This window comes from Hordeum vulgare, chromosome 7H (genome assembly GCF_904849725.1).
Source record: "Hordeum vulgare subsp. vulgare chromosome 7H, MorexV3_pseudomolecules_assembly, whole genome shotgun sequence".
Taxonomy (NCBI): domain Eukaryota; kingdom Viridiplantae; phylum Streptophyta; class Magnoliopsida; order Poales; family Poaceae; genus Hordeum; species Hordeum vulgare.
In genome coordinates this window covers 27655211-27680209 of record NC_058524.1, presented here as the reverse complement: position 1 = coordinate 27680209, position 24999 = coordinate 27655211, and the positions used below count along the sequence as shown (strand labels likewise).

The 24999-nt window shown below is 43.7% G+C and overlaps 1 protein-coding gene across 2 annotated transcripts; it reads right to left on the bottom strand.

The window, feature by feature from the left end:
- Positions 1 to 15973: 15973 nt before the first annotated feature.
- On the bottom strand, positions 15974 to 18637 carry LOC123409980 (fatty acyl-CoA reductase 1-like). 2 transcript variants are annotated; one of them, XM_045102848.1, is made up of 11 exons: positions 18576 to 18636; positions 18403 to 18505; positions 18204 to 18307; positions 17913 to 18112; positions 17696 to 17796; positions 17419 to 17611; positions 17168 to 17329; positions 16988 to 17069; positions 16620 to 16886; positions 16400 to 16527; positions 15974 to 16302 (listed from the first exon to the last, which is right to left on the bottom strand). In XM_045102848.1, exons 2-11 carry the CDS (start codon positions 18494 to 18496, stop codon positions 16149 to 16151), a joined length of 1485 nt encoding a protein of 494 aa, XP_044958783.1. In that variant the 5' UTR covers positions 18497 to 18505; positions 18576 to 18636; the 3' UTR covers positions 15974 to 16148. The 2 variants fall into 2 exon arrangements, with proteins under 2 accessions (XP_044958783.1, XP_044958782.1); XM_045102847.1 differs by having other exon boundaries at positions 18403 to 18637.
- Positions 18638 to 24999: the final 6362 nt, after the last annotated feature.

The window sequence follows — 24999 nt, the reverse complement described above, 5'->3', positions numbered from 1 at the left end:
CCAAATAGTTCTATATCACAATTCTTTGCATTGAATGGTTTCTAACAAATTGGTCGCATTTCACACAAACTTCAGAGATGATTGCTAGGAAACCGAACTATAGTTGACAATATATATGAATAGGAGACATTGGGAAAGAAGCAAATGTTTATCCTACATGAAAAATAATATGAAAGGGCACTGACCTATGGCTTTAAAATTGTGTGAGGCACACTATACATTGCAACTTAGTGCTAGATGGTTGAAGGTGTGATGGACCAAGGGTGCTGCGGGACAATAGAAGTCGGCCCCATCAGCCGAGGACCTCCTACCCGATGTACGACCATAGTTTCTAGCCAGGTCTTTATGTCATTTAGAAAGAACAAACCGAAAACCTTGTCGTGCCATACCAAGAGACTGCATCATCATGGGATACTTGAAACTACGATGGATATACTAGGACTCTATTAACTTAGGATCTTGGCATCCTTTGTATCTCGGGGTTCGGGCTAGTTGATTGGCATCTTAATGTTCATGCTTAGGTATACCTACAATACTAGAGACCACACCTTTATTCTGTACACTCCATCCAATCAATAAAAAAAGAGCAAGAATATGTTTTACCTCCAGAGCGAGACATGAACCTGGGTAACCGATCTTCAGTTTCCTCTAGGGATGTTCGGCTAGCCGCGGTACATATGTTTTACCTCCAGAGCGAGCAAGAATATGTTTTACCTCCAGAGGATGTCATATGGTGCACTTCGGCCACATGTGGTCAAGAGTGCAGACCCCAAGTGGGCTACTCCTAGCTCTGGCTTTGTCAAGTTAAATACTGACGGCTCATTTACAGAGGATGGCTCGGCTGGTGCAGGTATGGTGTTAATAGATGAGAGGGGTGCCATCATTTTCTCTTCCTGTAGGCAACTCTTTTACTGTCGGGACGCGCTCGAAGCTGAGCTAAGTGCATGCATGGAAAGCCTATCCTTTTCTATCCAGAGAAGCGACTTGCCAGTGCAGGTTGAGATGGACTCTCTAATGGCAGTAAAATTGATTCAAGCTTCAGATGTTGACAGATCGGTTTACTCGTCCATCATCAAGGAGATTAGATATCTTTTGTCCCTTCGTGATTTTTGTATTACTCATGTAAATCGTAGCTAAAATAAAGTTAGTGATAGTTTAGCATATTTTGCTCGTAGCGAGGGTAGAACCATGACTTGGCTTGGTTCGGGACCTCCAGATGCTTTGAATTTGGCTGCGATGGATTGTAAGGACTTGAGGTTTTGAGTAATACAAATTTCTACCCGCAAAAAAAAAAAGAATATCTCAAGCTCTCACGTGCAAGAAAGTTTCACGTACGCATCTCTCTCCATGATAGTTATGGACCGTCGTTGGATAAAAATACAAAGAGTCCATGCCTTTTGTCCCACATGCATGCCTCCTTAGTCAATTCTTGCACGGACCATCTCAAAGAAAAAAAAACAGGCCATCCAAGGAAATACTGATGTGTCCTCCTTGTCGTGCTCCTCTTACAATTAATCCCATGCCGATCTCAACTATAACGCTCTAAATAAGCTTTTGTGATTCCCTTCTCTCCAACTGTTCAATCTTACGTGCCCCCAACACTCTGCAATCCATGTTGGATGATGCACCCACAGAATATGTTCTCTCATTCTCATTCGGAAATCATTCTCTTGATCTATCTCAGTTTTGACGATAGTCGTCGTTGCCTCCCGTGGATGCGATCTCTTTTTTAAAGCCAGATCCATTGGTGCACTGATCTGCAAAAGGTAAGAGAAATAGATTATTTTTTCCAATGATACGTTGGTCTGCCTTTTCGAATGCTTGGATCTTCTTTAATATTTATCCAGCAGCTGTTTTTTGTTCCCGTTTTTATTCAATCTATGACGAGATCATGCCCAGCCATCACCATGTCCCGTAATTGCTGATTGTACATGCAGGCGTGCCGTTGATTCAGATGACCGTAAAATACAAACATATGGGTTAGAAGGTCAGTTATCACGAATCCACCTAGCAGTGCCCTGACGCCTTGCCGTGGCGACATGTCCCGAGACCAGGAAGCAATAACGCATGTGGCCCAGCACTCTCGATGTCATGGCCAGAAAAAAAACAGGATTTAAGCTACGCAACTATCTTGAATATGCATAATGATTTTTTAATTAGGTGCTTATAACCGGTTTTGGTTGGAATGATAGAGCACATGGGCATCATCATGCATGTGCGTGGTGTGGTTGACCCTCGAGGCCGGTCATCCTACCCTAAAGTGGTACAATTTTTCTCTGTAGTTTTGAGACGAAACTGCAGACCCACGTATTACCTACAGGCCTCACGCGTATATCCAATCTATTACTTCCTTAAATATAGCAGTAATTCTGTCAGATCTTTTCTTCCTCTCCATGATAAGTGATGTAGTAGATTTCTTAACTAAATATTAATTTAATTGATTAAAAGTGAATCATGCATGTTCAATCTTATAAAATCTTGGTCATTGGTCCTAATTTTTTTTATTCTACTCGATGAATCATCTGTTTCTTTCCTAACAAGCTTGCTATCGATTGATTTCTCGAAAGTTGAGATAAGGCATGGTTGAATTAATATATGGTATTTTAGAGTTGGAAATATAGTAGTTGTATTGCGTGTAGGTATGCATCGTCATATTTTGTTGTTGTTCCATACTTCTGTTATGCATCCACATTCAGGTCTACTTGCATATATTTTCACAAGATCAAGGATATAAAAGTTAAAATCTTCAAACTTTTTGAGGCAATGTGTCTTTGCAGGGGAAATGTCTGAATATTTGACAAAACACGTAAAATTACAAAGTAATCCAATCTGCCATATTTAATCAGAATGAACAGCGAGAGGAAGCAAAAAGTATGTAAATCCACCTACTCTATATTTCAAATATTTTTTCTAATTGCACAAATTCATGCATTTTGTATATAGTTTGAATTGTTAGTTTCCGTCCTGCCAATTTTTTGCTTAATGCATGTGTTAAATGATAGTCTAAGTGGCGAGTATCACCGTCGATGAAACACAACTAACATATGGAACATTTTTTAAAATCAAGATGCCCATCTATCTATCTGACTAACAGTTCATGTGCCACTATTGTTGTGTCATTACATTGACTAATACGATGAAAAATTGCTTTCCAAAATTGTTCTACTCACACTAGACGTTGTTGGACAAGATGAACAATGGTAAATAATAGTTGTCATTTTTGATATAAAGGATGGGAGCTGCTAAAGATGCTCCCCCCCTATGGGATCTAAGACAGCCAAATAAGGTAACGTATTTATGTTCAAATCCAAAAATAAAAAATCATCATGTTCAAAACCTATAACTTTATTTTAGGTTGCCTTTGGATTTAATTATTAAACAAGTGTATACATTCTCTTAAATTCACCTACTCGCATAGGACAAATGTTTCGTACAACCTGGTGTAGTTACTCCCACTTTTGTTTGATATGTTGTAAGTAGTATCTATCATATCGGAGAGTATGTACGCGTAGTATATAATATATAGGAATATTTAGATAGTATATATACTACTTTTTAGGTAGTATGTACCATATTTTTAGCATACTTATTTTTACATAGAAATATGTACGTATTTCATAATATTATAAAAACTATGGAGTATCTTATATATAGTATGTAGACATACTCAAACTAAAATTAATATATATACTTCCACATGGTAGTATATTATGCATGGGAATAACTAAACCCGGTAGTAAGAGGTATTTTCTCTCTCTCTCTCTCTCTCTCTCTATATATATATATATATATATATATATATATATATATACACACACACACACACACAACATACAAAACGCAAGTGGTGCTAACTACCACCGGTGATAGATAAAATTTGTCCTATATAAGGCTAAACGATTGGACAATCACTAGCCAGTGCAGGTATACGGGTTGACGACTAGTAATATTAAAGATTTTAATATGGCTTTGCCTCCTGGGGTAAAAGATTTTTTGCTAATAATAATAGTGACTGAAAAAAGATTGTTTCTCGTAATCGTACATAAGATTTTGACTCCCCCAATATTCTTTGGGCCAAAAGTGGGAGAGGATCTACCTTTTGGAAGAGTACCACATGGGCTCTTAATGCAGCCAAAACTTTTTATAAATGGATGTTAGGGAATAGAATAAACATTATTTCTGGCAGGACACTTGGGCTGGGATTGTTCCCTTAAGGTCCAATGTTGGGATTTATTTGATATTTGTAACCAGCCATACTGCAATGTTGCTCAAGTCTGGGATGGTAGAGAGCTTAAACTCTCGTTTAGACGGTGTGTGGATCACGGAAAATGGACACGTGGGAACATTTGGTGGCATTAGTGAGACAATATGCTCTTACTAGTGACCCTGACACTCCCATTTGGACTTCAGAATCAAATGGGGTATATTCGGTTAAGTCTTTCTATGATAAGATCAAAACAAATAGGAGGGGGGGGGGGGTAATTTCTGCTATTGAGGACAAGCTTTGGAAAATTCCGTGTCCTCAAAAGATCCATGTATTCTTATGGCTGTACATTTATAATAAGGTGCTTACTAGGGATAATTTGGCTAAGAGAATGGATGTTACTGATCTAACATGTCTATTTGTAATGAGAAAGAATCTGTTCAGCATCTTCTGTTTGATTGTGTGGTTGCTAGGCATGTATGGACCTTTGTTGCTGAGTGTTTTGATATTAATATCATTGCTAGTTTTGAGGATATTTATGCTTTTTGGCATACAAAAAAGAAATACTTGGTGTTGAATATGGTAATTTCCGCCTCCTTGTGGAGTATTTGAAAACTGAGAAACATTTGTGCTTTGAGGGGAGCAAATGGAGAAGCATGCATTGTGTCCTTGCCAAGCTAAGTGATCATCTGCATCAATGGTAAGTTCTCTGTGTCGACACTCGGGCCGCTTTGCTGATGCGGTGCATTCGTCTGCTAGAGAAAAAGTGCGGGGAGGTCCTGAGGATCGCGTGGAGATGATCTGGAGGATCCAATGAAAGAGCAACTATTTTCGTCTGGTGCTTTGGGTGGACTTTCTCCTCTCCCTAGGTCTGTAATAAGCTATAAGTAGATTGTTTGATCGGTTGTTGAGAGAACCTATGCTCTCTCGGTTTGTAAGTTTTACTTTAGGCTTCCCCTGTGGGATAGTTCTGTTTTAGCTGTTGAACTGTTTGCGACCGTGGTGGGCAGGGGGAAATCCCTTTCTATTCAAAAAAATAACATGGGTGTTCCTAACTGTACCCTAAGAATGTGAACAATTTCTCACCACAATCGTAGTTTACCAAAGCTGGACTAATAGTGTGTGTGTGCGCGCGAAAGAGACAGGGGTGGGGAGGGGGTACATGAGTGATAAATTTGTGATAAAGTTATAAGATTGAAAAAGACTGATAAATGTCCCTACCCACTTTCAGATGTGTAGATGCGATTCTTTCCCTTCTAAGGCGCCATCTCTTCCTCTACATATACTACCCCATCTTCCCTTTGAGTCGGCAAATGCAAACTCTGTAGTCTCTCTTTCACCTAGACAGTTCTTCGGGAGTTCGAGTTCAATAGTTATTTATTGCAATAAACAGGGGTTGCATTCGGCAAATGCTTAAGGGAGGAGTGACAGAAAATTCAAATGTTGAGAACACATGTGAATCGGAGACACCAGGAAAGAAGCAAATGTTTCTCCTGCATGAAAATAAAGAGAGTTACATACTCGACCATGGCTCCAAGTGCATCCCCGGCACACCCCATCGCGGCTATGTACCAGGTGCAGGGACGGTGCTATTTTGTTTAAGTCACCTTCTCAGCAAGCTAAACCAAGACCCAGAGCACTCCATTTTGTTTCGTTTCTTAATTGTATCTCAGATTCAACCCAAAAATTGCTTTGGCAGGCCGAGCTCGATGGAGACCTTCATTTGTAAAATTCAAAATTCATATTTTTGTGTTAATTTTTTTTTAAATACAGATAAACATGGAGGCATAATGTACGTGTGTAAATTTTCAGGACGAAATACGTTAAAATTTGTGTTGTGGAAAAAAATCTGGAGCTTTCAACACATGATACTATTCATTCTCAAAGTTTATGGATTTGTTTTTTTATACAAGTCGCATTTCAAGGTATTTCATCTTAAAATTTTACACATATACATATCATTCTGATATACTTGCATTTTTTTAGATTTTATTGAATCCAGAAAGTTTGAAATTTGAGTTTTCTTTTTTCAAAACTTTCGAACCATCAAAGCCAGCCTGGGTTATGTTCATTGCCTCTTCCCGTGTTTTTTTTCGAAAAGGAGGCATCTCCCCGGCCTCTGCATCGAGTGATGCATGCAGCCATTTTATTAAGAATGAAGTAGTCTGAACGAAATACAAAGAAGTCCGAGAAACCAAAGGAAAAAAACAAGAAAAAGAGTTACACGGCGATCATAACGCCAATACCGACTAAATCCATCGGTAGACACTACTATGGTCCAATCCTATTAGCATGCCGCCATCCATATCGGTTGAAGATAACCTGAGCTACCATCTCCCATCGGACACACCCAGTAACCAAAGGCTCCCTGGTTTCCACAGGAGTGAGTAAGGACCACATGCGGATCCAGGCGGTAGCCCTGAAGATGACCCGCAAAAGGTTAATATAATGCATTTTGTAAAAAACTATATCATTTCTGCAGTTCCATATAGCCCACAAAATAGCACAAGTTCCAACTCGAATTAGTTTGGCGTAAAGTACATTAACCCCGTCCAGCCACGTCCCAAATAACATGTGAATGCTAGTAGGTGGGGTAATGTTGAATGTAATTTGGATTGAGCGCCATAATAGTTTAGCCATAGGGCAGTCCAGAAAGAGGTGTTTAATCGTCTCATGCGTCTGACAGAAGCTACATCTTTTATTTCCTTTCCAGTGTTTTTTAGCCAAGTTATCCTTAGTTAAAACAACTCCTTTGTGAACAAACCACATGAATATTTTTATCTTAAGGGGAACCTTGACCTTCCATATATTCATGGACTTTGGAATAGGATACGTATCAATAATATGGTCATACATCGATTTCACTCAGAAAGTACCATTGGTGGTCAACCTCCAACGAATACTGTCAGGAAAATCAGATAGGGAAATATCCATTAGCCTTCTAACTAGATGTAAATCTAACACATCTATTTCCGATCAAGGCTCTACGAAATTGAATGTTGAGAGGAGTCTGTCGTAACACTGCCGCAACGGATGTCTGTTTTCGCTGTGCAATATTATAGAGTAGTGGATACTGGAGAGCCAAAGGTTGCGCTCCTAACCAAGTATCTTTCCAGAATCTAGTATTTTCACCATTGCCAATGACAATCTAGTCCTGTTAAAGAAAGCGGCCTTTGTCCTCATGAGACCCTTCCAAAAAGGTGAATCGCCCGGTCGCGCATTGACCTGGGCTAAGGTCTTGTGCTGTAGATACTTGTTCTTTAGAATTTGTACCCACATCCCTTGTGATTCGACAGACAGTCTGAATAGCCACTTGCTAAGCAGACATCTGTTCTTAACCTCTAGATTTTCAATCCCCAAACCTCCCTGATCCTTGGGTCTACAAATAATGTCCCATCTAGCCAGTCTATATTTAGTTTTTACCTCATCACTCTGCCAGAAAAATCGAGATTGATAGAAATCCAACCTTTTCCGCACCCCAACAGGCACTTGGAAAAAGGATAGAAGAAACATTGGCATACTTGTCAACACTGAGTTGACAAGAACCAATCGTCCTCCGTAGGATAATAGCTTGCCCTTCCAACAGCTTAGTTTTTCTCAAAACGATCCTCGATACATCTCCACTCCTTGATGGTCAACTTCCGGTGATGAATGGGGATTCCTAAGTATGTGAACGGTAACCTACCACCCTCACAACCAAAAAGTTGAAAAAACGTGAGTTGTTCAGCTTGTGCATCCCCAAAGCAGAAGAGCTCGCTTTTGTGAAAATTAATCTTCAACCCAGATAGCTGTTCAAATAAGCATAATATGAGTTTCAAGTTTCTGGCTTTTTTGAGATCATGTTCCATGAAAAGGATCGTGTCGTCCGCATATTGTAGGATCGAGACACCCCCATCAACTAAATGAGGTACTAGTCCCCCTACTAAGTCTTTGTCATTAGCCCTCCTGATCATTAGCGCCAACATATCCGCAACAATGTTAAATAAAATAGGTGACATGGGATCTCCTTACCTAAGTCCCTTAAGTGTCTGAAAGAAATGACCGACGTCATCATTTACTTTAATACCGACACTACCTTTTTTATGAAACAATCTACATGTTTTCGCCACATGTCGCCAAACCCTTTCATACGTAGAGTTTGTTGCAAGAAAGACCATTTGACTTTGTCGTATGACTTTTCGAAATCAACCTTAAATAAAACTCCATTGAGTTTCTTGGAGTGCAATTCATGAAGGATCTCGTGCAGTACGACAACCCCTTCAAGAATATTCCTACCACGCATGAAAGCCGTCTGCGAAGATTGCATGACCGAATGTGCCATCTTAGTTAGCCTGTCAATTTCCACCTTTGTGAAAATTTGAAAGCTGACATTGAGCAGACATATAGGACGAAATTGTTCAATTCTGGATGCACCCTCTTTCTTCGATAGTAACGTTATCGTACCGAAATTAAGATGAAAGAGTTGTAGGTGTCCAGAGAACAAATCATGGAACATAGACATAAGATCCGCCTTAATAATATGCCAACATTTCTTATAAAACTCAGCTGGGAACCCGTCTGGCCCAGGAGCTTTACCGATTTTCATACCCTCAATCGCCTGTAACACCTCTTTCTCTAGGAATGGTGCGGAGAGACTCTCATTGTCGGCTTGTCCAACTTGAGGAATATCCGCAATCTGATGCTCGTCCATAGACACAAAGCTATGATCTGGAGCACCGAACAACCGTTTGTAGTAGTTTGTGATGTATAGTTTAAGATTCTCATGACCTACTATGGTACCCTCGTCTTGCTCAAACTGTACGATTTTCTTTTTCCTATGTTTGCCATTTGCAATCAAGTGGAAAAACTTTGTGTTGTTATCCCCATGGACAATTGCCCTAACCTTGGCTCTGACAGCTCATTTCATTTCCTCCTCTCGAAGGAGGACACGCACTCTTTGTTCCGCCTCATACTTTGACGACCGTTCATGTTCATCCAACATGCCGATCTCAGCCTTACGATCCAGGGCATCTATGAAATGGAGGAGTCGGTCTTGCTCATCTTTATAATTTCCCGACACATTCTTAGCCCAACCTCTCAAGAATTGTCTAAGGTGACGGATTTTGTTTTGCCAGATGTCGACACTAGATGTCCCATCTGTGTGCTTGCTCCATTCTCTAGCAATGATGTCTATAAAGCCCTCACGCGTGAACCAACTTGATTCAAAGGAGAAAGCATCTTTTTTTCCTTTGTGAGTGGCATTGCCAGAGTCTAGCAGAAGTGGAGTATGGTCAGATATAGCCCTCTACATAGCACAAACTGTGACTAAAGGGAACTTCTGCTCTCAGTCAACACTAGTAAGTACCCTATCCAATTTTTCAAAAGTCTGATTATGTAGAGAGTTGGCCCTAGTATATTTCCTACCTGAGAGTTCAATCTCCCGTAGGTTCAGGCTTTCTATTATTATATTGAACATAAAGGGCCATCTGCCATCAAAATTATCGTTGCTTTTCTCATTAGCTCTCCTGATGATATTGAAATCACCACCTACCACTAGTGGTAGATTGTCATCGCAAATTCTAACCAGATCAGCAAGAAAAGCTGGCTTCTGCTCCATTTGAGCGGCACCATATACCGCGACTAGGGCCCATTGAAACCCGTCATCCTTGTTTCTAATTCGAAAGTTTACCGAGAAGTCTCCTAATAGTACTTCTCGCACTTGAAGGTGTTGGAATTATGCCCTAGAGGCAATAATAAATATAGTTATTATTATAATTCTTGTATCAAGATAATCGTTTATTATCCATGCTATAATTGTATTGAGTGAAGACTCATTTACATGTGTGGATACATAGACAAAACACTGTCCCTAGCAAGCCTCTAGTTGGCTAGCCAGTTGATCAAAGATAGTCAGTGTCTTCTGATTATAAACAAGGTGTTGTTGCTTGATAACTGGATCATGTCATTAGGAGAATCACGTGATGGACTAGACCCAAACTAATAGACGTAGCATGTTGATCGTGTCATTTTGTTGCTACTGTTTTCTGCGTGTCAAGTATTTATTCCTATGACCATGAGATCATATAATTCACTGACACCGGAGGAATGCTTTGTGTGTATCAAACGTCGCAATGTAACTGGGTGACTATAAAGATGCTCTATAGGTATCTTCGAAGGTGTTAGTTGAGTTAGTATGGATCAAGACTGGGATTTGTCACTCCGTGTGACGGAGAGGTATCTCGGGGCCCACTCGGTAATACAACATCACACACAAGCCTTGCAAGCAATGTGACTTAGTGTAAGTTGCGGGATCTTGTATTACGGAACGAGTAAAGAGACTTGCCGGTAAACGAGATTGAAATAGGTATGCGGATACTGACGATCGAATCTCGGGCAAGTAACATACCGAAGGACAAAGGGAATGACATACGGGATTATATGAATCCTTGGCACTGAGGTTCAAACGATAAGATCTTCGTAGAATATGTAGGATCCAATATGGGCATCCAGGTCCCGCTATTGGATATTGACCGAGGAGTCTCTCGGGTCATGTCTACATAGTTCTCGAACCCGCAGGGTCTGCACACTTAAGGTTCGACGTTGTTTTATGCGTATTTGAGTTATATGGTTGGTTACCGAATGTTGTTCGGGGTCCCGGATGAGATCACGGACGTCACGAGGGTTTCCGGAATGGTCCGGAAACGAAGATTGATATATAGGATGACCTCATTTGATTACCGGAAGGTTTTCGGAGTTACCGGGAATGTACCGGGAATGACGAATGGGTTCCGGGAGTTCACCGGGGGGGGGGGGGGGGACTCACCCTGGAGAAGCCCATAGGCCTTGAGGGTGGTACACCAGCCCTTAGTGGGCTGGTGGGACAGCCCAAGAGGGCCCTATGCGCCTAGAGAAGAAAATCAAGGAGAAAAAAAAAGGAGGAGGTGGGAAGGGAAGGAAGGACTCCCTCCCACCAAACCAAGTCCAACTCTGTTTGGGGGGGGGGGGGGAACCTTCCCCCTTGGACTCGGCCGACCCCCTTGGGGCTCCTTGAGCCCCAAGGCAAGGTCCCCTCCCTCCCACCTATATATACGGAGGTTTTAGGGCTGATTTGAGACGACTTTTCCACGGCAGCCCGACCACATACCTCCACGGTTTTTCCTCTAGATCGCGTTTCTGCGGAGCTCGGGCGGAGTCCTGCTGAGACAAGGTCATCACCAACCTCCGGAGCGCCGTCACGCTGCCGGAGAACTCTTCTACCTCTCCGTCTCTCGTCTGGATCAAGAAGGCCGAGATCATCGTCGAGCTGTACGTGTGCTGAACGCGGAGGTGCCGTCCGTTCGGTACTAGATCGTGGGACTGATCGCAGGATTGTTCTCGGGGCGGATCGAGGGACGTGAGGACGTTACACTACATCAACCGCGTTCACTAACGCTTCTGCTGTACGGTCTACAAGGGTACGTAGATCACTCATCCCCTCTCGTAGATGGACATCACCATGATAGGTCTTCGTGCGCGTAGGAAAAATTTTGTTTCCCATGCGACGTTCCCCAACAGAAGGGTATTGCATCGAACACCAAGTAAGATCCCTTCGGACCTTCCTCTTGGAGGGAGGCAATGCCATTCAAATTCCACACCTCCGGAAAGGGAGTTAAGAAATTGCGATGTGAAGTTCTCCCGCCCCGTCTCCATCAACGCGATGAAGTCAAGACTATGCTGTATCGTTGATTCTGCAAGGAACCTAATTTTAGCCAAGTCTCTCAGACCTCTGCTATTCCAAAAAAGTCCTTTCATATTTCATCATAAAAAAATTTAGCAGTCCTGAATCTAGCACTCCGACGAACAGCAGAAACTGTATATACTCTTCGTTTCGAAGTGCGCTTTGGCTTGTCGGAAGCATACTCCTGGTCCATATAACCATGAGTATCTTTGCCACTATCATTAAGATGATCATTAGGTAGGTGATAATCCATTGCAACTATAATTAGGCTGGCCCATGTCGCCATCTCCTGCCGGGCGGAGGAGCCGGTAGGGCAAGGTTGGACGGCCACCCCTACCTCCTTGATTTTCTAAGAAAACGTTCATACAGCTATACACAAGAAAGCGTTCATACAGATATACATCTTGCCCGGCTGGATGGCTTTCTTGGGAGCTCCTATGTGACGGTCTGTGCATCAAACACACGCTGTTTCGCACAGAATATCCCACTGGTGAGCTGTGTGGGCCGTTTTTTCCATTCCTGCTTCTATTTTCAGTATACTCTATTCTTTGGAAATTAAGCAAATTCCCAAACGTTTACTGTACAAAATAGAAGCCCAGTTTATACGAACTTTTTTCGAAATTTCAAATGTGGTTTTATTTTTGAGATTTACGAAAGAATTTTAAAAGCTCTAAAGTTTTGTGAAAACATGTTTTCTAGGATCTCAAACAATTTTGTAACAAAAGGAACAGTGGAACACGTTAGAAATATTTTGAAACCGGAACAGATTTTGTATTTACGAATTTTTTTTATTAAAAATGGAAATATTTTATGAATTTCTGAATAATTGGATGATGGACCAAAAATACCTATTTTCTTTATTAATAAAAATAGTTAAAAATAAAGGTATATTTTAAATTTTCATATTTAAAATCAATTGTTGACTGACGTGATAATGAATTACCTAAATATATTTTTGACAAGTTAATTCTCAGTGATAATTCCTTTCCGAAAATTATATGGCGTTAATTTGGAAGCCTAGGCCATTAATTTTTTTTTTAAAGCATCTCAAATGTTCTCGATTATCTACATACAATATTTTGACAGATCTTTCAAAACACTATTTAAGATGCCAAAAATAATTGAAAATACATTATGATTCTAGCAAATGTGCGGGATATTACGCTAGTTGTATAGTGCACTTGTAAGATTAGAAGAGATTAGTTAGATGTACATGTCTATGACCGTTAAAATAGAATACGTGTGACTCGAAAGTCACGTGTAACGGAGAGATGAAGCTAGTGTTCATAGGAAAATTGAAATAGTCGCCCATGCATGATGAATTTATCAAAATTCATGTAAAATAATTTCAAACATAAACACAAAATTGAACATCTATAGTCCCCTGGTTCCAGCAACTCGTGCCAACAGTTGCAACATCCCTTGTTGTGCCGTCATAGTATTCCACCATCGAGATCCCCACATGCGGACTTCGGAGTTGCCACGCGCCACCGTCGCAACTCCTCACACCCCTGTCCTGATCACAGGTTCGCAACACTCTTGCCTCTGTGCTCGCTCTCTTTGGTAGGAAATGCCGTGGATGGAGGAGGCGCCCACGCAAAGGAAGATTAGCTTGCTGGGGAGGGAGGTTGGCAGCCATCTAGGTTGGCAGCTCATCTCCGAGATTCTATCGGGTCTGGGCAACGACGTTGTGGCGAGAAAAAAGCTGCAGCGCAGCGTGAGGTAGTTCGGGCGAGAAGAGAAGGGAGAAAGATGACGAGGGTGGGGCCGCACACGTCGCACTTCAATTTGTTGTGGGTTGCGCGGGTGGACTCGACTAGCCGAAGGGTTGCAAGCATGGACACGAGCGACCGAAGCTTTCCTATGGGTTAGTAACATATGTTTAGTACTATTCTAATTTACTTCTCAATATAACTTATCGAAAAAGGATTTTCCCCCGCTTTGTATAACAAAGCAACCAACTCCGAAACATCCAACGATAGATGCTGGGGCGGAAACAGCAGAGGCTTGCCCAGAAGAAACAGCAGAGAAAACGTAACAGAAACAAATGCCGACAACGGCGGATCAACGAAAACGGAAAGCCCTGCAACCGATGCGCCCACCGATGAACACCCACCAAGCTCCTAGACTCCAAGACGCCGATACCAACCAACACCTTCAAGAAGGGACGCGACGATGACGACGCTGCTGCTAAGGGTTTCCCCTGGTATGCGGCGAGGGGAAAGGAAGGGTAGCCCCGACGCCCTCCAAGGGGGTCTGGCGGCACCCTCAAGCGCCACCGCGACGGTGTTGGCCAGGCCGACAGGGATTTCTCCTTATCCCAACGTCCACCTCAGGCGCATCGGAACCCGCGACCAAACCGACCACCACCCCACGCCAACACGAACTTGAAGCTTCCCACGCCGTCTCACTATAGCAACGCGAGGAGGGGCCTGCACGACAAAGAAGAAGAGCCGGGACTAGGGGCAACACCACCGTCGACACACGGGAGGTCCCAAACTCCACCGTCAACGACGGTAACCGACCGGACGCAATAGCAGGAGCAAACCAGGCCCGTGGCCACAGGCCCGGCCGGGACTGCATATGCCCGAAAAGCTCCCACCTTCGCACTGCAGAAAGCATGTCGTTTGCGATGCGGCCCCCAGTCCATGTCGCACCTCCTCTCCTCCGCACAGAAAGCATCATAGCCGCGGCAACACGACCAGTTCGCCCCGCCGCCAAGTGGAAACACCACCACCACGCTCACCGCCGGTCACCTCCACCACGGCGCCGGACCGCCATCTGCCTAGCTGCACCACCGCCGCGCGCCCGCGACGGAGGGGACCAACCGCAGTCGCTAAGAGCGCGAAGCCGGACCCCAGCCACCACCCACGCCGACCGCGGCCCGCGCCGCCTAGGCAGTTCCGCCGTCAAGACGCCACCGAAACCCGCCTACGCACGCCCAGCCATGGCCACCGCCGCGCCACCGACGAATCTGCAGCAGAGGCCACTAGGGCAGCCACCACGACCCAGAGGGAGCCACCCGACGCCTCACCACCAGCCGCACAGGGGGCGCCAGGGCCGGATCCACGCCCACGCCGCCGCAAGGCCCCACCCCCCACTCGGCACCACAGCGGGCCGCCGCGCAGCCGCCGCGCCACGAGCCGACGCCCCACCTCCGCGGCGCAGCACCTGCCACCACACCGCCGCCAGGAGCCGCTGCCGCTGCGCCGTCAGTCCCTGCGTCCGGCTAACGCCTGCGCCCTAGTCTGGTTGCCCCGCGCCAACCACCACCGAGGGGAGAGGGTAAAAGACGCCCCACCGCCAGCCACCGCAAGGGGATTTGCCCCGCCGGCTCCGGCCGGCGACGGCGGCGGGGGAAGGCAGAGAAGGGCGCGGGACAACTGGAAAAAAGTCCTCCACCACCGTCCCCTTCTCACTATGACACGCCTCATTGTTTGCGGCTAGCCATCCAAGCACGATGCATGATCACCCATGAAACAATGGGCCCAACACACTGCCACGGGCCATGGCGGCTATCACGCGTGGCCAGCACACGCAGCACATGGCGGCTATCCTGTGATGGGTGGCATGATGGGCGTGCCCATACGGTTATGTTCGCCTTCGTTTGGACTCCGACGACTGTGCCTACTAAGCGTCACTAAATATCCGTCCCTACAAAGTAGGAGTAGTTGCAAGTTGCAACAGTTATGTGGGCCATTGTACACAAATATTCTTGCATTAGATGGTCTGCCTACAGTCTTTTGGTTGTAAGTTGTAACCCTGCAGGAGCTTTTCTCTTGTCCGAGTCTGCCCTGAAGTTGTAGTATCACTATCACAAATTGACTGACCACGCTCGTCTCCTATTGAAAACAACGTTTGGCTGATAACCTGAAACCACGACTGAACTGGTACGTCCCACAGACAGAATTTGGCCCATGATTTTGCCTAGGATGCATTAATTCAAAGCAGTATTACACAAGAGACTACGGTTGCTCGATGTAGCAACCAAACACACCTTTAGAACAAAGTTGACAATAAGATCATAACATAATAAAGACAGTCACAACCTGTGATCCCTTTGACGCGCCAACTTGAATTGTGATCCCATGCTTTATTAATTAATGACACGTCTTAAAAGTATATGTGGAACATACACAAGTATCTAAGCAAAGGTAACACAACCATGAGAGTTGTGCAACTCATAGTGCAACAATACATTCAAATATATTTGTTATTTAGCTGATTGGATGTAATGTAACTCAAGTCTCACGCCAGATACTTGAGGACGCCGGGAAAGTGAACCATGTAGAAATACTTGTCCCAGTCGATTGTCTTGGGATCGAAATCAAAGTTGTATTCTCCTCCATCACTATTTTGCTCCTTCGCCTTCCTCAGCTTCTCAAGGTTCATGTCATCAAAGCTTCACATTGAAAATTGGCTTAGAAAGAACACTCTCTTTAATAAAATAAAAAGGCAAAACATTTCGTCTCCTTGTCGCCAATATATAGGATTCTTACCGCCCTTTGAATAAGGTGTAAGGCGCATAGAGATCGATCAGGTGCATGGCCAGTCTGTATTTTCCGCTGAGCTCGTTGTAGCGCCGCGAGAAAACACCACATAGCACAATGTTAAACAGGTGAAGGATCTGTAAAGTTTAGTGATAGCACAGACGCCTTACTATCGTTCTCATCTGTGAAATCAATTTTTGCTCCAATTATAAATCTCAGTTGGGCGAACCTCGAGAGGGAGCTTGTACTTGATGACCATGTAAGCGCGGAGCCTGGCAACCGTGCTGAAGAAGCGCATCTTGTTCATCCGGATGGGCTCACCATTCTCCCCTCGCGGCGGGTTGTCCACAAAGTAGCGGTGGGCCGACTCTCGGAGAGTCATGTACGACGCCGGATTGCTCATGGATGACGTCACGTGGTAGATGGTCTGTGCTTGTTCCTCTGAGTGAGCCAGCATGGCCACCATCATAGAGTTCACCACCATGTCCCCCGGAATCTGTACAAACTCCCAATAATGGTTGTGTCTTGTGAGTTCTAACTTCAAAGATTGCAAATTCTATCTCTCTTAAAATTTTCAATGTGAGGATGCAAACTCACCACGTCCATTATGGTATCGGGGTCTACCAAAAAGAATTTCAAGGCTTGCTTGGCGTAACCCAAGAAAACTGAGTCGATTGTTCTAAACAATAAGAAAAATGCAATTTAGTGTCACCTGATCAAACAAGAAAAAAACAAGGCTGTAGACGTGTAGAGGCGTTTCCTTTTCAATTTCATTACCTGACTCCTTCCATCCATCCAGGCAATGGATCCTTGAGGATGCTAGTTATGATGCTCGGCCGGATGATGACGACCGGAAGGTCGCCTCGCAGGTGCCCCAACAGCATCTCGCCCATTGCCTTGGTGAAAACATAGGTATTTGGCCACCCGAAATGCCTCGCTCTTGATTCATGTGTAACAGGCAGATGTGTCACTACTGTTGCAGAAAGGTGTACACATGTACAAGTAATCAATTACGTTGTGTTTCTAACCTCTTGAGGCCAAGTTCCTTCATGGTTTTCCTCTCAGCCTTGTCTGTAGCACAGTTAGCTTTCAGTTCCATCTGGGCATGCTTGATCAGGTTTAGCTCGGATTCGATGTCTAAGTGTGTGCCCTCCCGTAGTGTGTCCCCCATCATGAATGGTTTCTCTAGTACGAGTCCCTCTTGCTCACCACATACGTAGGCTGTTAAAGTCAGTTAATCACTTGCCAGAATTCAGAGTAATTCATTGAAAACAAAACATACTAATATAATCCTCTACTTCGCACCAGTTGAAACGTGAAGCAACATTTTTAGTTTGGTGCACTTGTTTGCAAATGCACAAATCTGCTTCGCTCCCAAGACGTTGGTGTCGAAAGCTACATCGTATCTGCAAAACCATCACTCTAGCTTTTATCAAATGTTAAACAGCATCTTCTCGAAAAATAATACGTATTGGTAACAACTAACAACATGTATGCTTTCGCAGATTTCACAGTTATTAACCTTTCATAGAAATTCGTAGTCGCAGCTCCGTTGACGATGATGTCTACATCCTTGGACAGTTCTTCCAGCTTGGCAGTGTCTAGTCCAAAATCCTTATACATGACGTCTCCTGCCAAAGGGCACACCTTTTCTTCGATGAAATCTTCAAAACCCATGCCATGCTTTTCTCTCAGAACTTGGAATATCTCCCTTCCTGTTACCTGCAGATCACGAGATATCATTTGCAGTTTTTTTGTGTGTTTAAATTTTGCCCATGTTCAGTTTGCTTGTTGAACTGTTGGAATACTTCACCTCGGTCTGGACCCGCTTCCTTGCGGATTTGTCGTCGGTGGCTCGAACCAAGAGGAAGAGCTTTGTGACACCAGGCTGGACCCTCAGTATCTTCTCCACGAGCACTAGTCAGATAGTATGAAACTCCATTAAGTGACCCACAGAGAGAGACTGCATGTAGACTCTGAAACAGAAATGGATGTATCGATCGGAGGCATACCTTTTCCAAGGAATCCAGTTGCGCCGGTGATGAGGATATTCTTGCCCCCGAAGTATGCTGCGACGCAATCAGCTTCCATTTTGCCGATCACCATCAGATCCGTCTGCCACAAGTTGAGCTCCTGAGATTTATGCCTCGTGTTTAAGCAGAATTGCAGGCTGTAGGAGGTATACCCGTGTTTTATCCCTCGGACGATTTGGCAATACATTTATAGGGTTCCAGAGGGCGGATGGAGCACGCTAGCATTGATGGATATTAGAGGCAAAGTTAGCTCACCTATATATGGTGTTGCATTATTTTTGTGGTAGAAAACCGTTGCTTTCAGTGCAACTAATTTATTCCTACTCTTGCCAGAAATAGAAAACTACTCTTCAGTCCCACGTAGCTTCATCTAAAAAAATATGAAGTTTTAGACGGGTTTGCATTTCGGAAATAGTTGTGGTGGGTAGAACATCTACAGCCAGGCTCAGTCAGTGGCCGGTCACAAAAATATGGCTCTATATGATCGGACTAGCTGGAGCCGGAGGAGGAGGAGCAGGTGCAGGACGCGGCCATGAATGACGCGGAGCCGGTGATGGAAGAGGACGCAGACGAAGCGAATCCGGCTCCTCCGGCTGCGGGCTTTGCCATGGCCAACGCACTGGAGGAGTACGAGGTCACCCAAACGGAGGAGGCGGGTGAGTAGCAAGCCATCATCGAGTCCATCCGGTCGGAGGCCGAGGTGGCGACCAACTGCCGCTTCCTTTGCTAGACGGCTGTGAAGCACGATGGAGCGCGACGAACTTTTTACACTAACAGACCTTTCATCCGAAGCTTTAGACTCAGTCGGGTTTGGACCGGAACTAATGTGAGCATTAGTCCCGGTTCCAACAGCTAGGAGCGGACAGAGGCATGGCCATCTTTATTCCCGGTTGGAATGGGACATTTAGCCCTGGTTGGTGATACCAACCGGGACTAAAGGAGTTGCGGTAGGTTGGGGCCCCTGCCTGTCTCTTTAGTCCCGGTTAGTATCACTAACCGGGACTAAATTTAGACCTTTAGTTCCGATTGATGATACAAATCGGGACTAAAGTCTTCTTTATATAAAGCTTTGCTTCTTCCAGCCCAAGTCCAACCTTTCTTTCCTCTCTGTGTCCTTCCCCAAACTCGAGTTCATCCTCCATTTTTGTCAAGATTGAAGGCACCCCATCGATCACTAGTAGAAAAAGGGCCTTTAGTCCCGGTTTGGTTGGGCCATTAGTCCCGGTTTGTGAACCGGGACTAATGATGGCCCCGGTTCGGCCCCAAACCGGGGCTAATGGCCTTCCACGTGGCGGGGCTGGGAGCGAGGGGGAGGGGTATTAGTCCCGGTTCGTATTACGGACCGAGGCTATTTGTTTGCTTTTTTTGAGCAATTTTTGGGTTTAGGGTTTTGCACTAAATTGGATGGGCTATTTTCCTGCCCCCTATTTTTTCATTTATTTGTTGCATATATATTGCACATCGTCACGAATATATTACACCATCTCATCCGTCGTGTTTTGTCGAACATATTTACAAAATGTAGACACGAGTTACATGTACATATATGCATCCTTTTACACTATATCATTTCATATCATTTCCGTCGAATGGCAATAGTATTCTAATCGATCATCTAACAACTCATCATCATCTTAATCATATACCAAGTTATCATATGATACACATAAAGTAAAACAGAGAAACATCATAATAGTCATCATATGCATGCATCCTAATCGATCAAGTCAAGTTAATATAAACCAGAATAACTTGTCTCTCATAAGACATAATCCTCGCTCTTAGGTATAATGACATAAAACAGAATAACACCTATGTCTCCACGATGAAGCACAGAGATCCAACGGTCTCCAAATTGTGGCTTGCGATCCTTCTTTATTTCTCTCTATGCTTCAATTTGGAGCATTTTTTATCTTAATTTGAGGTTACTCGAGTATGGAGCATCGAACTCAGCCCTGAGCGGGCTTTTAATTTTCATTTGACCTTCTGGGTGCATCAACAGAGGCACTACATCATGTGGCAGTTGCTGTTGAAGAACATAATAATAACCTAGTTAGCAATGTAATCAACACCATTTATGCAATAGTAGAGCGTACTTAATTAGGAAACTCTTACCAAGATATTTTAGCGAATGTCATCTGGCCTCAACCTATGCACTAGTGGCATGTAAAATGTATAATTTTGGCCAATTCCAAAATTATACGGGAAGGTATCCCTAGAAACCAGAACACCAGCAACAAGAAAGTGGAGAAGAACATCCTTCTCCTCCCAAGTTAGATGTGATCCATATGTGTAGTGTGTCGTGTCAATCAATTTCCGTAGTTCACTCGAAAAAACGAAATAAGCTGTAAATTTTAATTTAATAAATTTAGTATATGGATGAACACCAACTATTTTTAAATATAAATGCAAATTACTTGACAAATATGGTTGAGAAAATCACATGGAGGTAGAAAGCATATCATCGACAACCACCCAAATGTCGATGTTGCCTGGCATATTATCTTCAGGACGAAGATCGAAGGTTATTTCCATACCCTCCTGAAATCCATATGCCTTGCAAAGATCTTCCCACTTTGGCACCCAAATTCTGTTTGAAAAACTGAATTAAATACTTTGATAACAAATGTGTGACCATGTATAGTCCTCAGGTTAGCGCTCCTCGTCTCAATTCTCTCGTGGTCTTCGAAACCGAGCCTCTCCAACACATATCTTCTTGCATGGCAAGGGAGGAACATATCTTCATTCTCGTCAAGCTTCATGCTGAAGAACCTATCGTCTCGCAGGTGAGGCGTGTCGCACATACCCCAACAGTCGCCGCAATATTCACACTCCCAATATTCATCGTCAGACATTTCCTGTTTTAATATGGTAATTGTGTAAACAACAATTGTGACACTATATCGAAAGAATTGAACATCTATATATAAACATAGCTAGGCCACTCGGACATCCCGGCAAAACTTAGCAAAACTAATTAGCAAGCAAAAGTAAGTAACTCACTACTGTTTTATGCATTAACACCAACAAAAGGATGATATGTGTAGGTTGGTGAAATATGTATGTGCCCTTTTTTTCCTCTTCAAAGTTTAAATAAGTTGTTTGAAACCATTGATTGTCTAATTCAAACCTAATGTGCCTACTTACATGAAATTTAAAACAGGATTTTTTCCTTCTTTCTAGTTAGCCCATCAAAACATCTTCAACAAACATATCTTGATTTTCTTATTAACATGCATCTCAAGATGACATCTTGAACCGATCGATGACCCTAAAATCAAAATGACAGCAGCCTTGGGGTGCCTAGAGCGGGAGGAGAGGGGGCGGCGGCGCCTGGAGGGCGGTGGGCTTACCGGAGCGGGATGGGGAGGGGGCTTACCGGAGCGGGCCGGGTCGGAGAGGGGAAGCGGCTTACCGGGAGGACAGGGGGGCGGCGCCGACGGCAAAGGAGGCGGTGGCGACGATGATGACAACGACGACGATGGCGAGGGAGGCGGCGACGGGGAGGAGCGCGGAGACAACGACGACGTCGGGGAAGAGTTGTGCAGCCTCGCGGCGTCGAGGGCTCGTCCACGTCGCGAGGAGGAAGAAGATCGAAACCGCGATTTGGACATCACAAAATCCCAACTCCCGCTTATATAGGCGGAGCTTTGGTCCTGGGTCATGGCTCGAACCGGGACTAAAGACCCCCTTTAGTCCCGGGTCGAGCCATGACCAGGGACTAAAGAACCCTGGTATCATCATTTCACTCACATAGCATGTGCTAAAAAGTTGAAAGGGTTACGACAAAAACTGGATGCACTTCGTGTACAAAACGGACAATCTCTGTGGAAGTATCAGGGTTTCGAACGAGAACTCATCTGCTACAAAGGGATTTCATTTTTTTGAACTATTTTGAACTACATACTTTTTTGTGTGTTCAAAATGCACCATTCAAAGGCACATCACAAATTTTCAACAATTTCTAACTTCATTTGGTATTTTTCGTGCATTTACTTTTTTTTTTTGAGCTAGTTGACCGTGAAATTGAAAAGAATTACAAATGAACTATGAAAATATTGAAAGTTGGCATGGTATCAACAGTTGGCATTCTTCTTCTCTCATATATGGTGGACACTTCCTCACCGATTTTTCGACCGTCGATGATGGTCGCTACTCCTACTTCCCCTAGTGCATAATAAATATCTAGCACAAGGAGAAGAAGGAGAAACGACCCCCACAACAATAGACGGCATTCTTCTTCTCTCATATATGGTGGACACTTCCTCACCTAATTTTTCGACCGTCGATAATGGTCACTACTCCTACTTCCCCTAGTGCATAACAAATATCTAGAAGAAGGAGAAGAAGGAGAAGCGACCCCACAACAACAGTCGGCATTCTTCTTGTCTCATATATGGTGGAGACTACCTCACAAATCTCTCTACTTCTAGAGCATTTGAAATGAGCTAAACTAGCAGTGACAGATGAAAGGATGAAGTAGCTAACCTTTTAAAACACTTGTGCAGTTGGTGCACGGCCAAACCTAGACAAATATCGAGGAAAATGGAGCTTGGAGGTCGAGTTTGGAGAGGAGAAAGCTTAAGTAGTGTGGCTCGGGCATTTTATCGAACACCTCATGTGCATGAACTAGAGTGGCAAGAGCATGGCATGGTCACACCTCAACACCCAAAATACAGAGGAGAGGGTGGGCAGGGGCGAGGGTTTATATAGGCAACACTTTTGTCCCGGTTTTTGTCTAAAAGCGGGACTAGTAGCCTACCCTTTAGTCCCGGTTCGTGCCACAAACCGGGACTAATGCTCCGCGGCACGCCACGTGGCAGTTGCTGGATCTTTAGTCCCGGGTTTTGCCCCGAACCGGGACTAATGAGGTGAACCGAACTGGGACCGATGCCCCGGCAAACCGAACCGGGACCAATGCCTGGCATTGGTCCCGGTTTTCATTTGAATCGGGATTAATGGTCTTTCGGCCCTCGGCCGAAAGACCCTTTTTCTACTAGTGTATCAAAGTGTTCTAAGAGGTTAGCAACTTCATCCTTTCATCTCTCATTGCTAGTTTAGCTCGTTTCACGCTCTATAAGTATAGTGATTTGTGTGTTTTAGTTTGGGGTAACTATGTGAGAGTTTTATTTGATTTATATGCAATTTGACCTCAAATTAACTTCTTAGTTTGCATATGTGTAGGTGTGGTTAACTTAATGTCTTCCCGTCTCTGTCCTCATCTCCATCGATTGCCCGCGCCTTCCCGTCTCTGGCACCACCTTGGTGAGCCTCTTGCTCTTATCCTTTTTGTAGAAAAAAACTAATTTGTATGATTTAGATAGTTACTTGTATGATTATTTGTTATATACATATAGTGCCATGGTGTCGATATACGTCCCCGTCGGCCCTCGTCCGGTTTATGATTCAGATATGGTATATTATTTTTTATAACTATATATTTCATTTCGTGTTTATGACAATTTTGTCCATCAATTTGGTATAGATATTTTTATCTAGGAGGTATGTGAACTTGATATTGCAACCGACCTTCTTATCGAGAAGCTAAATTTAGCTCAAAAAGAAAACGATTATTTGATTATTTGAGTCGGCAATGGATGTACGATGACCGTCGCTCTCCCCAATTCATTAATGGTGTGTATAGTTTTATTTTTGCGACTAAGACAAACAAGCGGGATGGTTTTATATGTTGCCCATGTGCAGAATGGACGTTTGGAGGTCGACCTTCATGGAGCTCGAAATTTTTCAAAACATCATATTTCAAACTTTTTGGTTTCAAAAAATTCTAAAAAAATATGCAAGTAAAGAAGGATGTTATGTGTTTCTGTGTAAATTTTTAGGATGAAATACTTTGAAATAGTACCATGTGTTAAAAAGCCCCTAATTTGTCTTTTTTGTGGAGGCCTCGTTTCAACGGGTTTTTTAATTTACACACATGTATGTTACACCCTCACTTATCTGTATATTTGTTTCATAATTTTTTGAAATGTAAAAATATGAGTTTTCATGAATTTTTTGTTTTAAATTTAAAGGCCTTCATGGAGGCTAAGCTCCAAAAGCAATTTCCAGTCCATGTGGTGTCTATAAGAATAATAAGGATTACTATACCTAAAAAATCCTTCACATCCACCTGCTTCAGTCCAGTTTCATGTCCGACTATAATTGTTGGACCAAGCACTGAGAAAGAGGGGTTATGATGGAAGACAATAAAGAAGATGATGATGATGACAACTATCGTATGTTCCCTGAATACGGTGATAGTGCAACAAGGAAAGTTGAAGATCAAGATGCGCCATATGAGCCCGGTGATAATCTTAGTCAGGCCAGTGTTGATGCACAGAGAACCCGTGAAAGTGAAAACGAGAGGTTGAAGTTGGAGAGCACGTTGGAGAATCATAAAAAAATGTTGTATCCAAATTGCAAAGATGGTAAAAAAGTTGAGTACTGATGATCCACAAGTATAGGGGATAAATCGTAGTCCTTTCGATAAGTAAGAGTGTCGAACCCAACGAGGAGCAGAAGGATCTGACAAGTGGTTTTCAACAAGGAAAAATCTGCAAGCACTGAAATTGTTGG